Below are 15,277 nucleotides of genomic sequence, written 5' to 3'. Positions count from 1 at the left end.
GCCTCAATCTCACTGATGCCTCTCCAAAAGCTGAAATATCATCCTAGTTATTGATATTTTTGGGTAACGGTGTTTCCAGAGAAGCAGATGGCACTGCTCATCACTATTCCACTGACCTCTGTCTCCTCCTGTTATTGATCATAGCTTCTCCCTCCGGCAGAAAGCCAGCAAATTATCACTTTGAATAAAGAGCTGAGGCCAAAGGTAAGGAAAAGAAATGAAGAGCTGTGTAAGAAAGAGAGATTAATAGCAACAGTAGGCACACTGGGAGAACAGCAGTTGGGCCAGTGTGTTTTGATGTCTAGATAGGGAAAGGTCAGAGAAATTGAGTATATGGACTTCACTTGGAAGTGTGGGTAGAGTCAGAAAAAGTCTTTGCATGACAGTGCCCCTAGAAATTCCCACCTCCCCATCCCTCAGCTTTTAAACTAAGGCAAGCTTATCATTATCCAAATATAATCAAAGTATACAGAAAAGCACTCATGCTTGCGTTATGAATTATTGTCACAACAAGCATGGTGTGGGAGAGATGCAAATCACATTCAGACAAGCAGTAGAAGAAAAGATAAAGGGGAAGTGGTCTCCTCTCTAGGAAAAAGTTCTTCAGTCTTCATAAGGCTTGCAATTCTACCACGAGGAATTGTTTGCTTAGAGTGTCACCTTCTTTTCAACCTTTCTAGTCTCTGCATCTCCAGGAGCTATAAAAACTTCAGCACCTCCTGCCCACATTGTGCATTGCCCCATCTTGCAAATGCACTTCTACCAACGGTTTAAACCATACTGATGTTTCAGTTTACTCACTTCAGTCAGATTGTAAGGACTTGGTTAACCCTGGACTAGAAATGAATGCCAACCCTTGTTCAGCTGAACCAGCAGCAATTTTTCTCAATGCAGACAAGGCCACAGTGGAAATATAAAACCCTTCCTGCTGTGTTAAGAAAAGCTCTCAGCTAAACTTGACTCTTCATCTAAACATATGGGTGGAGGGAAGTACATTCTCAAGAATTACCTGCACTGGGAAGACTGCAATATTTGATCTGTGGTTCCTGAAGCAGAATGGGTCAGGGAACTGAAGTGGTCCCCAAGTACAGCTCAGTGTGTTTAATGCTGGTTAAGGTGCAGCTCATTATCTGTAAGGATAAGATCTTTCATAAAGTAGTCAAGGCATACATTCAACTGGTTCTGTGCATCCATATGCCATCCTTTCTCTGAACACAAAAAATCCTGGAACAGCTCTAATGCAAGGGGCTGATTCATTCCCAGAAGCATTCCCTTTTCACGCTTACTGGTTATGCTTTGACTGTACTATAAAAAAAAAAAGCAGCAGGGTTTGCAGTTTTAACAGGAAATAAATGAAAACTAAAAAAAACAAACCCACACCACAGTCAAGCTGAGGATTAAAAAAATATATATAACTACACACTGCCCTCTGGCTCCTGCATTGCTACCACAGAGATATGCCTGTAATCATCACTGCAGACTGCTGGGATTGAGAACAGGTCGGTTATCAGGAGCTCTCCTAAGCCTATTTGATACAGTTAACACTTGCAGGCAAAATTAATTCCTACATCACCTGATGGAGGAGCTGGCCGACTTCAGAGATGTGAGAATCCAGACAGACTGCAGAGCCTTGCCCCTGGTCCAGCAGGGAGTGATGCTTGTAGTGCCATAATTAACTCAACAAGTATTAAAAACGTTTCTGAGATGTTCACACAAAGATAATGGGTGTTTAAAAAGCAACAATTTTCACTGGTGAGCAGGCTGTAGCTTCCAGCCAGGCATGCCACTCAGACTAAGACACTGAAAAGAAATGGTCTGCTGTTTATAGTGTATAAGCCCACAATTTTTATTGATAAAATGTTGGAGACTGACAGTCCTACACTGCTTCACTGCATCTCAATGCACTGTAGTGCCTTACAGTGCAGCTTCGATTTGCCATAATTGGGTTCAACTGTGCTAATCCCCTTGGAATGCAGCAATTAATACTTATTTAGTGGTAATGGCTGCATTCCAAGAGGATTAGTCCCTGCCCTGCACTTTTGCCAGCAAATGGAGAGCTGGAAAGAAGACAGTGTCTAACTACAGGTCTTGCTTTGCAGCTCCCAACAGGGAGACAGAAGGAGTTGCTCTTGCTACAACTGCTCCCCTTTGTGTATGAAAACACTGCTTTTCCAAGGAAAACCCACCTGACTGTCACTACTCCTTGCAGCTGCATCGAGCAAATAGAAACCCTGACACGTGCAGCAAGAAAAAGAGAAAAAATAAGCCAAACATAAAAAGGGACACCTGTGTAGGACCACAAAGACAAATATGGCCAGGACTGCATGTTTCCTGTGGGAGATTATAAACAGGCCCTGATGCAATGCAAAAATATATTGCTATTTGTTATTTCAGGGATTTTTGTGACTGGCAGTTTCCTTTTTCCTGCTATAGTCTTAAAAATCTTCAGTGCAACAGGGTTTGTGGAAACCTATAAAGGATTTGTTAGGAGAAAGTTAAAATGCACCCTCTTTGAATGCTCAATTTTGAGACTAGTGAATCTGTAATATCCAATTTTTCCCTCCCCAGTGACACCTTTATGATCTGCTCTGGATTTTGTTGTTGTTAATGCACTCAAGAGACCACTGCTTATATCATATTTTAAGGAGGAGGAACAGTGCTTCTTTTCTTTTCAGTTACTCAAGCTACTCTTCCTGGCATCATCAACAACCCTGTTAACTGCAGGTGAGTTTCCCCAATTACTTTGCAGTATATGTAGAAAAATTCTGTGACTTGATCACTACACACATGCTCAAAATGCTCTTTAATTATAGAACACCTTCAGTATTTTCTTGCATGGCTGTACAGAATATGACTTATCAGGTTATGCCTTTTATAAATCTAAAAATATTGAAAAGCCAGATTTTAAGGTCTGTGGCAAGCATCTACTTCTCCTTTATTCTCCTCCCCTCTTTACCCCTAAAATACACCTCTTCTCCATGTTTCAAATGTTTACCTGAGGAAAAACTCAATTAAATTAACTGAAATTCATTTAAGCATTTAAAACAAATAAAAAGTCCAATTCATACTTGATTAGACAACTGTTTTTTGGCTAAAAGACAACAGGAAATTAGTGTGCAATGTTCCTATAATCATGCCATTATAGGAATTGTATGATTTTGCAACTATTTTGCAACTAAGGGTTTGTGCAACTATTTCTCTGTCTTATCTCTAAACAATTGCCATCTTTCAGTCTAGAAACAGTTACTTGTTAACACTGGAAGATGTTTAACAGGTTCCATTGCCATAAAAACATTATAGGAACACAAATGATCTTCAATGTTTTCACATAAATATACATGCTTGGATATGCAATTACACAGTATTTCTTGACACCGTCTCCCCCTTTACACACACATCCCCTCTGTTCGGTTTTGTCAGCTTACTCTGTGCTTGTAACAATCACAGATTTATTTTAAAAGCTTTAAAATTAATTACTCACAGATTAAAAACAAGCCATCTTATTCTTCAAATAAAGCATTCCTGTCATCTAAGGGTATCAAGATGAGTTACAAGTATTTTACATGAGTGCTACAAACAGGTATCTACATTTTTATAGGTAAGGGGAAGGGAAAAGTAATCATGCAAAGTAAACTTACAATCTGAGTCAGTGACAGTAGCAAAAATAACATGAAGTGGTTCGAGACCTGTGGGGATACACTGACAATACTACTGAGGTCAAGGGAGAGACTCTCCTCTTTCCACAAGACCCACAGCAGCTGTTTGGCCCACCACCAGAAACGTGGCATCTCTTTTGTTTAAATTGGAGAAATTCTATGCAAACCTAAGCCTAGCAGCTGCAAGAATCAGAAGCAAATAGTAATGGGAAATTTCTGAGTCTTTTAAATGTAGGATATTAAGAGCTAGAGGAAGAAAATAACTCAAAATCATCATTACAGCTATCAGGTTCTTTGATTAAACCTAATATCCCCTGAACAATACAGAATTGCACCCTCTCTGGTACTAACTGCATTGAGTCACACTCAACCAGGGCGCTACAGCTCTACAATCAGCACAACTAATGAAACTCCAATTTTCAAAATATGACTTTTAAACCTTTAATATATGTGAACTAGGGTTTGTTTCCTCTCCCCAGCTCACAGTTGTCATGACATTTATAGGAGCTTGCCAGCTTTGAGGTCAGACTCCCCATTTCAAATCTGAATCCAACAAAGCAAAACCAAATCTGACAAAGGCAAGTACCCAGAAATGTTACCTAAGCTTTGTTTCCACAGAAAACCAATCTGTGAAGAACAATAATCTCTACACTCAGAATGAATACAGCCTAATCTTTTTACACACCAATTCAACTTAAAATCTCTGAGGAAGCCTCTAGACACAGAAGTTCTTAAGTCAAAGAGCCCTGAGAGTAACTGCAAGAGGCTTGCATGAGAAACTCAAGGGCTGAGCTCCCCAGCAGAGAAAATACAATTATTAAAGAGAACCAAGAAGAGGAGGGCAGGGCAGTGGTCTCAACCCCAAAAGAAGCAGTCCCACGGTACCTGGAGAAGAGCAGAGTTAGGGTGGCAGCAAGCAGGGTCAGCCACACTGAGTCAGGCTCAAGGCCAAGACAGCAGGAGTGAGCAAGCAGCAAGAGCCTGAGCCCGAACACAGCCCCCATGGAAAAAGGGGGAGCTTCAGGCTTTTCCCAGCTTGGCCTCATCACCCAAACACCTGCACATCATCAGGGCAACCCAAACCACCGGAGAGCAGCCTGGGAGCGCTTGAAAAGCCCGAGATTAATTAGCTGGTGGAAATTACAAATCAGAGTCAAGTGGTTTAATTCAGCTCTTAATAAGCCTAAACCAAAGCATGGTCACCCTCTCTCTGGATTTGACAGAAATAAACACTGTTGGGTCTGGAGCTGGCTGCTCCCAGCCGATGTTCCAAGGCATTCTATACCTGTCTCCATTTCCTTTACTAGAGTTACTTAATTTAAAAACCTTTAAATCATTTTCATGGATATTACTTCTGAGCTCTCCATAGCACAAAATGATTACAAAACAGAAAAAAATGATGAATGCTCCTTTTTTTTTTTTTGCAGCCAGCAGGCTGCTGTGTTTATGGAGGGAAGCATTCATAATGTAAAGCACTGTAGAAAAAGAATTTGTTCATATTATGCCCCCGTCGTTTGCTTTTCCAGCATCTTTGAGTTATGATGAATTCAATAACCACTTTTAAGTATTAAACATTTAACACTCCAGCCGAATGTGAGTCTGTGGCACCCTCTTGTGTTCAACAACAATATATCACTACATTGGATTTTCTCTCGATTCAATTTTTTGCTCAGGAAAAGCCTTTGGCAAACAAATTAATCCGTTAAGTTACGAGTAACACTTTTTGTGTTAGTCTGATACTCTGCCTGACCTACCTCTATTTTATTGTGAAGATCACAGGCACAATATTAAACAGCTTAGAAATTAATTCCAGAGAGAACTGAATAAAGGATTAAATGAATACTTGATATATTTAAGATCTATAGTGCAATGGTGTTGCATGTTGCAAGAGCCTACTGGGCACAAGTCCTCCATTTAAAACAGAAGAAGCAAATTGAAAATCAAGAAGTAGGAACACAAACATGTCAATAAGCAAGATCAATAGAAGGAAGAACATGTAGTAGGAAGCAGAACACAACAAGTTGTGATTACCCTTATTAGATTCCCAGCTAACAAACATCCTGTGGCTTAGTGAGGTGCCTGCAGTTATCCTGTGTCAGATTCCCATGAGTGCAGTGACTTCATTGCTGCTGAGAATATGCTCAGGTACTCCAAGCATGCCCTGGCAGAGGATACACACAGAAATCAAAACACTGATTCATTGCTTACAGCTGTATCAATTGATTATACTCAGCCTCTCCTGTTCTAAGTCACAGTATTACCCTGGATGGCAGGAAAAAAGAAAACATGCTCACAAATTCCTGAATGAGCTGAACAGAATGAAGGTGAGCACAGGGAAAAGAGGTAAGGAAAAATAGGACCAGCTAATGTCTTTCTTGGGTTGGTGATATAAACATTTACATACCTATTACTAAGGGAGAAGATTAATAGCCTAAACTGCTTTACATTCCACTTCTACATATAAAACACACACAAAAAATCAGGGAGATGAACAGATACAACTCCAGAGTTCTTCTCTATTGACTCTCAGATCCAGGTCTGTACATGTAGCTCAACCAGTCTGCTGCTCATCATTTTCCCCAAAAAACATCTGGTTGGGGTCTTCCCAGATTTCAAAAGTGAAGATATTTGGATGATTTACAGTTGTTGCAGTAGCATTACAAAACTGTTTTAAGATATTGCTATTAACAAAAAAGGCCCTTCCACTTCCAAAGAGAAAATACTTGGGAACTTATAGTAAAGGGAGAAGAAAACCAGAAACAAAGCCAGCCTTATTCTACACCAAACCCTCAAGTGAAAGCAATACTTTTGAAAGTGGTGTACTGGTTTTGGCTGGGATGGAGATTTGGGTTTTGTGGTTGGGGTTTTTTTGCCTTAGTTTGCTTGGGGCTATGTTTACAATTTGTGCTAAAAACAGCCCTGATAACACACCAATGTTTTACTGTTTATGCACTGCCAAGACCTTTCCTGCTTCTTTTCTTACATGCCATGGAATGTGGGGGTGCAGAAGCAGCTGGTAGAAGAAGGAAGTTGGAGATGTGTGGAATGATGGCATTTGTCTTTGCAATTTTTAATTTCAGAGCATTGGATGCAGGAAAGCATATGAAGTACAAAGACACAGACTTAACCCAAGGAGGGGAAGGCAAGTGTAAGTAGGAACATTTTCTCATTAGTTCTAGCAAGAATGAAAGATATCAAAGAAACAGTAAAACAAGAACACTGAAAAGAGAGTTATGAAAGACAGCAGGAGAGAGAGAATAATTCTTGGACATGCAATAAATAATGCTTGACACCACTTGTCAAAAAAATATTTTAATTTTAACAAAAGCCCAGCAACATCAGTCTCACACATCAGAAATTACAGGGTTACACATAATGCATTCAGATGTCCTCACAGAAAGTATTGAGTCCATGACAGAGATTCAGTTGAGTTTTCACAACTATCATACCCTATATAACTTTTTTTCAATTTCACATTAAAACCAGTGTTACCTATTCAACATAAATGTCTCTATATTATAAGTTTTTTAAATCCTAAATTAGTTTTAAAATAGTTGAACAGTACCAATAGCTTCCTTCCCCTTATGAAGAAAGAATTCTTAATAAGTTACATAAAAATACTTTCACAAATCACCCCAATATCTGAGAAAAGGAGTGATATAACAACAACATTAAGATATGGGGATCTTACATGACAAATCCCACTGTCCTATATATCAACCTCCTCTAAGGAGTCTAAATTCTTTACTCTAGGTCAACTAGGTAATATTTGCTCACTGTAAAATCAATTTGTTTGTTCATAAATACTTTTTAATGCTGGTGAACTCAGTGCACAACAGATTGGAGAGGATGTTAAAAAGGTTTTTTTTTGTGGTTGGGTGTAACTTAGTTAACACAGAATTAATTTAAGCACACCTTTCATTAATTTTCATTCTCTAGAAATCATGCATCATTTGTGTCAAACTGTATTGTGTCTTTTTCACTTCTGAGTTACTAATCCAAAATTGCTGTCTAAGGCTTCCAGACCCCAAAATCTGCTCAGTTCTGCTGTGGAGGGGAACAAAAGCTGATGAACTGCCATTTGATCAGATTAACAAAGGTGAGTATTTCAGAAAACATTTATCCTTCACACCATTCTCACTGAATTTACAAGACACTACTCTTCTTGAGTCAGATATTTTAGGTACTACAGATCTGCTATTACAGAGTCAGGGCACATAATCAGCTGAGGAATTACCAAGAACTCATCCTGAGGTATAAGTACAGCTGGCATGAACACAACTGTATTCTACAGCACATTCAATAAAACAGAAAAATGGCTCAAAAAAGTGAGTTTATCAATGTGCAGAGAAAATTCTTAACATGATTTGGAAACTCAGCACATCCTTTGTCACTGTAATACAGACAATGCTTTCTATTCCATCAGCGGAGCCATCCTGTAGAACTTCACCATAAAATTCTAAACTAAACTGCTACTAAAAATAATACTGGAAAGTGCTCAGAAACATTATTTAAATAAGGCACTTTAGAACTGGACTAATCCTTTAGATTCCAGTAAACACAACATTTCTGAATGCACACTGTCAGACACCTTTCCAAATTCACATCCAGTGGGTACAATTTAGTTATTGCTTATGCACAAAGGTTTTTCATTGTGACATGAATCAAGTTAGTGAGAAGTTCAATCTGCTTCATAAGAGTAATATATGCTCATTAACAATGCAAGGTGTTTGATTTATTATATTATTAATTCAGCTCTACACTACATAGAAAAAATAAATCTTCCACGAAACAGCCAAAGCCATTCATTTCCATATCAGCATCACCAAGGATCTTCTTCCACCTACAAGGAGTAAGAATAGGAGTGAAATTAATGCAGAATTCATGTTGACTGTGCTAAAATATATTTGAAAGTTTGGAAGACTTGGTTTTATGTAGACAATAGAAGACAATTTCTCTATACTTCAAAATCATAAGGACAGATTCAACAGCAATTTTGTTTTGGAAGTATCAGCAATATTGCCCCAATTCCATTAATACAGCTTCAGAAATGCTGAAGAGTCTCACTACTATTAATTATTGGACCAAAACATCATCAGTCTTGCAATTAATTCAAACAGAGGACAGTGACTGTGCCAACTCTACAGGAGTCACTCCTCCCTGTTACCAACAAGGAGTTCACAGGTGTGAAACAATGAGAGTTAGCCATGAAGAACTTGAGTACTTACTAAGGCTTGACACTGTAGTACTCTTCTGGTGTCACAATTTTCAATCCACCAAAGTAGTCCAGGACCCAAATATTGGTGATGTTGAATTTGGCAAAGAACCAATTGTGATCCTTGGGCCAACTTTCCATTTCAGGGTGGCGAGTGAATAATGCTTTTTTGGCTATGTCTGCTTCTGAATCATTCACCTACACAAAAGCCAGGAAACTGTTACAATAAGATAGTCATGTAAAGATGAGTTTCAGCTAAAAAACCTCTGCTGACTGCAGTGTGTTTTTTGAGTCCAGCCATGTCTTGTCCCAAGGGGCTCATTACTGTGGCTGAGGCTGCTCATCCTCAGTGTGGTGTGCAACTGTGTGAGACAGACAACACTTAAAAAGTAGTGGATTCAACATTAAATCAAAATGCTGCTTTTAGAGTCAGCATGAGCAAGAGTGTTTAATCAACATAAGAATTGATGATTAATTGATTGTTAAACAAACCACAAAACAGAGAAGTATGGATGGTAGGTGAATTATTATAATGTGATGTCTTAGGTGTAATTTCACCTCCTCTGCACCTACTCATTCAAACTGACAGAAACAGATACAACTGTGCTCAGACATCTGCAAACACTCAAACACAAATGGGATGGTATAACAGAATCTACAGAGAAGGGAAGCTGAAAAGTGTGATGGCACTTAATATACAATGTGCAGATGTTTAAAGGGTGAAATCAACCATTTAGAGCTCTGGGTATAGAATAAGAAAATAAATAAAACCCTACCTAAATGAAATCAACTCCATTATTAATGAGAAACTCAGTAAAGTAACTACAAGACTGCTGAGTGCAATGTGCAAATATCAGAGCTGTGAAAACACCAAATAAGAATGAGACTATCAAGTAAGAGAGTAGTGATGAGTAGTTCTCATCCTCAACCATTACCCCAATAACAGGATTAGGATCTTCAATGATTAACACATGCAGTTCTCAATTCCTCCTACAAGACACCAAAGTACTGGTGCACAAAAGAACACTGCCCTGGCAGCAATGCCACCAGATCACACAATGCACACTTTTTGTCTATAATATCTGCAACTTTGTAGCTCAGGTTAGTATTTACTTGAACAGTTTCAGAAGCAGGCATGTCACACTGTTTGAACCAAAGAATTTAACTGAACAAGAGAGATGTGAATGAAATATGAAGGTTTTTCCAAAATAATGGCCTCAGACTTAGTTTTGGAACACATGACAGCAATGAGGGAGATTCCCTGCATTACTGTATACCCAAATTCCTTGCTAAAGGTATGTCAAGAGAGCTCCTGCAAAAATCAAGGGTTAACTTTTTTTTTCCTCCCACAAACTGTGAGCTGGCCTTTGGGTATCACAGCACAGAACAGCTCAGCTTATGCTTCTGCACAGAATTTCTCACCTTTCTCCTCTCCCTCCACTAAACAAATCTGTATTTGATGCACACAACCCTGCCCAGTGCCAGCTTTCAGCTGCTCACCTTTACAATGCTCCCAACAAAGATGATGTGGGCACAGAGGGGGTTCTGGGGATCATATTTGTGCTTCCTGCAGTAAGGAGTCTGTGCCAAAGACACAGTCAAGGAGGCATTTGAATTGACCTGAAATGCAAGAAGCAAGGTAAGAGGTTTATGCTTACTTTTCTTATGTGAAAAAAATGTCATACCCACCACATTTTCAGCTCTTGGTACTTTATTCAGCTCAATAATACTGGCAGAAAGGAAAAGGTGGTGACAGCTCTGCTCTAGCTACATCTGAAAGGCTCCTTGGGTGAGCTCTGAATCTGAAATAAAGCCCAGTTCAGAGGCATGCTGAAGCTTGTTAACAAAAAATGCAAATCTCACAGAACACGACTCCTTAATGAATTCAGCCCACCTATTTCACTTGCAAATGATGATATATTACAATTTGCAGATACAAAGGACAGTAGACAAGGACATACAGTGAACGTCATCAGGTGAAAGGGCAAAGTGTTACCGAGAAAGCAACCAAGTGGGCTTCACAACTGTTGGTAAAATTACTTAAAACAAAAACAGCTCTTCCTAACAGCCTCCTAGCTCTCCCAAACAGCTCTTTTGCCATTTAAAGTGAACTTTAGAAGTTTTTTTTTTTTAATTCAGAGTATTTAAGTGAAACATCTAACTTGAAGGATTACAGAACCCATATCTGATTTTTTGTCTGAAAACTAATTTGGTGACCATGGCTTGAAAAGCACTGGTGCCAAACAGGATTGCAGAATGCCACCTACTAAGGGTCATTATTTCCCAGTAAGAGAAGTTCCCCTGCTTCGAGGGGGTTCATTAGAAGGGCTCATGTCCAAGAGAAACCCTCCACAGTCACTTGAAAACTGCGGAGAGCACAGGTGATCTCGTGAAACAGAAGCAGCCACTTGAGAGAGAGGAAGTTGCTCAACTCCCAAAGAGCTGACTCATGATTACTCGGCACCTTCTCCTTGCCTGTGACTATCACGTGTCAAGAGTTTCCGCCCCAAAGCAGCAAAATAAGGACCTGTTGAGGAGCTTTCTGAAGGAAATATTCATCATTAGTTTATACTAGTGGGTTTTATGTTCTTCTGAAAGCAAACAGCTGTATCTGGGATGGAAAGAAAGGTACTAGGCAAAACAAATTAGACTCTCTACAGTATTTAGACATATAATTCAACTATTTTAAGGTAACAAACTAAAACCTGACATGGAACAAACAAAAAAATGGTAAAACAATGTGAAAAACTACCATTATTTTGTGTTTACTAACATTGTAAGTTACTAAAACAAACAAATCCAATAAAGGAGGCATGACTGCTATTTCATTAAATTTTTAGCGAACTCTTGGCCACAAAACTCTGGGACAAGGCCAATTACACACTCAGAGTCTCTGCATGCCAAAGCTGCCTTTCCATGCGTGCTTCCCTTTACGGTATGCTCCAGAGACTGAATAACTATTCCTTCAGCAGGCTCTGTAAGAATTCTCTTTGCTTAGGTCCCACACTGACAAGTTCCACTCCTTTTGACTTTGTTGTGTGTGAAACTTCCTCTGTTCAGATATTCCATGGTGCCCCATTTCTTTCCTCAGTGCTTCTGGAGGCTGCAGACACTTGCTCTGCCTGGTGCTGCCTTTTCTTTCTCAAGACCACGATCAGCAGGAACTTCTCAGGAGCCTTACCGACTGCCACCACAGACAGCACTGCTCAAGGGCTAGTAATTGTCCCCAGGGCTGACAAACGGGGCGACATCCATGGAAGAGCCATAAACTAAAACACAGATGAGGAAGAATTTTACGCAGAGGGTGGCACGGCTCTGGAGGACCTGCACATGGAGATGGCAGTGTCTCCCTCTCTGAGGGCCCTACCTGGACACGTTCCCGTGTCACCTGCCCGAGGTGACCCTGAAGGATCTCCAGAGGCCCCTCTCAGCCCCAGCGATTCCGCGGCTCTGTGAACCAGCGCCGTCACACCGCCTTGCAATCACCGCCTGCTGCTGAGAGCCAGCCTGACTGACCCGGCTGCTTCCCGAGCGTCCTCCCCGGGGTCACTCCGCACCCCAGGCCCCGCTCACCTCCAGGTCCTGCACGGAGATCTCCATGTCGGTCAGGTACAAGTAGGGCACGCCGCTGCCGCCGCAGGGCCCGGGCGGGCCGTCGCTGAGGGAGAAGATGTTGGCGAAGGGGCGGCCGCGCAGCCCCTCCTGCGCCGACAGCGTGGCCAGCGCGCCCCAGTCGCAGCTGTGCAAGACGTAGCGCGCCATCCGCGCCGCCTCCTCGGGCGGCGGGATGGCCGCCACGGCCGCCAGCAGCAGCCCCGATGCGGCGCACAGGAGGAGCGGCAACCGCGCCATGGCTGAGGACACAGACATCGCTCCCCGCACAGCCGCGCACCAGGACACCCCACCCCGCACGGCGCCGGGCACCGACTGCCGGGCCCGCCTTTACCGCCTGCCCACCGGCCGGGAGGGGCGGAGCCTCGCCCTGCCTCACCAATGGGAGCGGCGCCGCCCACCCCCCCAAACCAATGAGCGACGACCTCGGGAATGAAGAGCCACCACCCCCGCTGTCAGCCAATAGACTTGCGAGATTGGCCGTCCTCAGCCAATGAGAGCCGCTGGAGGCGGGGCAATGAGCGCAGACGATGTAAACAACCGCGAGCGCGCGGCCCGGGAGGGGGCGGAGTCACCGGCGGCCCGGCAGCCAATGGGAGCCCAGCTCTGCGTCACCGAACTGATGGAAAAGACCCCAAAATCGCCGAGTCCGAGCTGCGACCCAGCACTGCCGAGTGCCCCGGAGCACGGCACCGAGTGACACCGCCAGCCCTTCCCTGGGCACCTCCAGCGAGCAGCCCATCCCAATGAATAATCACTCTTTCTGTGAAGAAATTTCTCTGAATGTCCAGCCTGAACCTCCTCGGCACAGCTTGAGGCCGTGTGCTCCCATCGTGTCCCTCGTTCCCTGGGAGCAGAGACCAAAGTCCCCCTGGGCACACCGTGCTTTCGGGGGGCTGTAGAGCAGTGAGGTCCCCCCGAGCCTCCTTCTCTCCAGATTCAACACCCCCAGCTCCCTCAGCGCTTTCTCACAGCACTCGCGCTCCAACCCCTCAAGGCCTTTTCCGAAGTGAGAGCCCAGAACTGGACACAGCGTTCGTGTACAGAGGGACAATCCCTGCCCTGCTCCTGCTGCCCACGCTACTCCTGCTCCAGGCAAGGGTGCCACTGTTGGCCTGCTTGGACCTTACCGCGCTGGCCCCGTCCCACAGAATCCCCTCACGATCCCGTTTCCCTGGAGCGCCGGCGCGGGAAGAAGGGAAGGTGGCGGCAGCGCTCCCGCTGGCCTGCGGGGGCCGCTGGCGGGACGCGGCTCCCGGAGATGTCCCGCGATGTCCCTGCTGTGTCCCGAAATGTCACGGACATGTCCCGACGGCTCCCGCCTGTGCCGAGCCAGGCCCCCCGCTCCGACACCTCCCGTTCTGCGTGGTCAGAGTGACACTGAACAGGCCATGGCAGCAGCCGGCCCCCGGCATCGCCCCTGCTTTGTGTGCCTGGGGAAGTCTGTCCCATCCTGCAAGTGTCCAAAACCCGCGTGGAGATGGCGCTTGAGGACAAGCTTTAATGGTGAGCACGGGGTGCCGGGTTAACAGGTGGGCTCGGGGATCCTGAAGTTCTTTTCCAGCCATAATAATTCTCTCATTCTACAGTCCTTCAGCCCCACTATCCCTGCCCACTGCTAAATCAGCCTCAAAGGCTGGTTCTGTGCCACCACAGGTGTTTGAGGCCCAGCCTTCCCTTGGGAAAACCTTATCCTTTAATCACAGGGATATATCACAGCAAGGACTATCTGTTTTGGGCCACAAAACCCCAGAATGATTTGCCACTGGGCAGAGCCCAGGTGTTACCTCTTGCACACTGCAGGGTGTATGTCAGAGCCCTTGCCTCTGTAAGGCTTGGGTTTGTCAGTTGAACACCATTCCACCTTCCAATGAAGGCTTTTTCCAATCATTACTTACCCAAATAAACACTTAGCTTATTTTATCACTCACTTTGTGCTCAGTAACCTTATAAAGGTTTGTATAAAGAGATGCTTTAAACTGGGGTAATACTGAGACTTGTTTCAAGTGGTCCTAAAAGATGGTGGGTTTTTGTATTTCCACCTGGATCCAAGTATGTCCACGCTATGTAAACAGCAGTGTAGCACTGAGAAAACCAAATTAACTTGCTCTGTGACCCCCAGGTGCCCCACAGCACCCACAGCTTATAGCAGCCCAGATGGATCATCCTGTTGGGCTGAATTCACCAAGGAAAATACACCACCCATCCATTCCCTGCTGTTTATCTGCTGTCCTGTACAGGCAGAACAAAATAATTTTTCCTCCAGTATACTCCTTGCCTGCAGAGCATGGTTAGAGATCCCTGCTGTCCTCCATGGTTAGAAATCCCTGCCTCCTCTCAAAGATACATGGAGCCTCCTGCTGCTGCCTTCTCCTGGAGATGCTCAGGAGAAACTGAAATTTTCATAGGGCAAAAAAAAAAAAAGAAAAAAATGATGCTCCAAACCCCTGATGTGCAGCCACTAGGCTCTCTCACTTCCTCAGTTAGATCTCAGAGAAAGGAGAAGGATTCTCTCTCTTGTGCTGCAATATTGTCTAGGGGCTCTCAGCATCCTTGCATAACAGGGTCAAGAAAGTATTGGTAGGCACTACTAGTTCTCCTTTCCAAATCATGTGCCTCACTGCATTTAAAAGCCAGTAAATAGACAGCAATATCTCACCATAAATGGAGATATCCTTCCTCCAAGGTGAGTTCATGGAATGATCTTAATTTCAGTGTGTTTTATATGTGATGGGCTTCAGGCTGTGTCCCTGGAGGAGATGTATTTTAGTCAGAAAGTGGGCAAGGTTTCCAT

General features: G+C 43.3%; 2 protein-coding genes across 5 annotated transcripts in view; one reads left to right on the top strand and one right to left on the bottom strand.

Annotated features, from left to right (window-relative positions):
• Positions 1-6,952: 6,952 nt before the first annotated feature.
• CREG1 (cellular repressor of E1A stimulated genes 1) lies at positions 6,953-12,810 on the bottom strand. 2 transcript variants are annotated; one of them, XM_058800193.1, is made up of 4 exons: positions 12,445-12,803; positions 10,372-10,491; positions 8,885-9,069; positions 6,953-8,499 (listed from the first exon to the last, which is right to left on the bottom strand). In XM_058800193.1, coding segments are annotated over exons 1-4 (603 nt in total). In that variant the 5' UTR covers positions 12,742-12,803; the 3' UTR covers positions 6,953-8,498. The 2 variants fall into 2 exon arrangements, with proteins under 2 accessions (XP_058656176.1, XP_058656177.1); XM_058800194.1 differs by lacking the exon at positions 6,953-8,499 and having other exon boundaries at positions 8,884-9,069; positions 12,445-12,810.
• A 245-nt stretch (positions 12,811-13,055) lies between these two features.
• The window catches only part of RCSD1 (RCSD domain containing 1), a 37,436-nt gene continuing 35,214 nt past the window's right edge, over positions 13,056-15,277 (top strand). For 2 of the 3 annotated variants that reach the window (XM_058800189.1, XM_058800188.1), the window contains exon 1: positions 13,056-13,989. In XM_058800189.1, the coding sequence (XP_058656172.1) occupies positions 13,987-13,989 (3 nt within the window). In that variant the 5' untranslated portion in view covers positions 13,056-13,986. The remainder of the gene's footprint in view (positions 13,990-15,277) is intronic. The other variant, XM_058800192.1, reaches the window with a different exon arrangement.

This window comes from Ammospiza caudacuta, chromosome 2 (genome assembly GCF_027887145.1).
Source record: "Ammospiza caudacuta isolate bAmmCau1 chromosome 2, bAmmCau1.pri, whole genome shotgun sequence".
In the NCBI taxonomy this organism is placed as follows: domain Eukaryota; kingdom Metazoa; phylum Chordata; class Aves; order Passeriformes; family Passerellidae; genus Ammospiza; species Ammospiza caudacuta.
The sequence above is the reverse complement of the archived record's forward strand: the minus strand, read 5'-3'. Positions and strand labels throughout refer to the sequence as shown.

Coding starts and splice junctions, on each gene's coding strand:
- CREG1 (XM_058800194.1), bottom strand. CDS start 12,741: ATGTCTGTGTCCTCAGCCATGGCGCGGTTGCCGCTCCTCCTGTGCGCC. Junction 10,492..12,444: donor TCTCCGTGCAGGACCTGGAG/GTGAGCGGGGCC, acceptor CTTGCATTTCAG/GTCAATTCAAATGCCTCCTT. Junction 9,070..10,371: donor TTGTTGGGAGCATTGTAAAG/GTGAGCAGCTGA, acceptor GCTTTTGTGTAG/GTGAATGATTCAGAAGCAGA.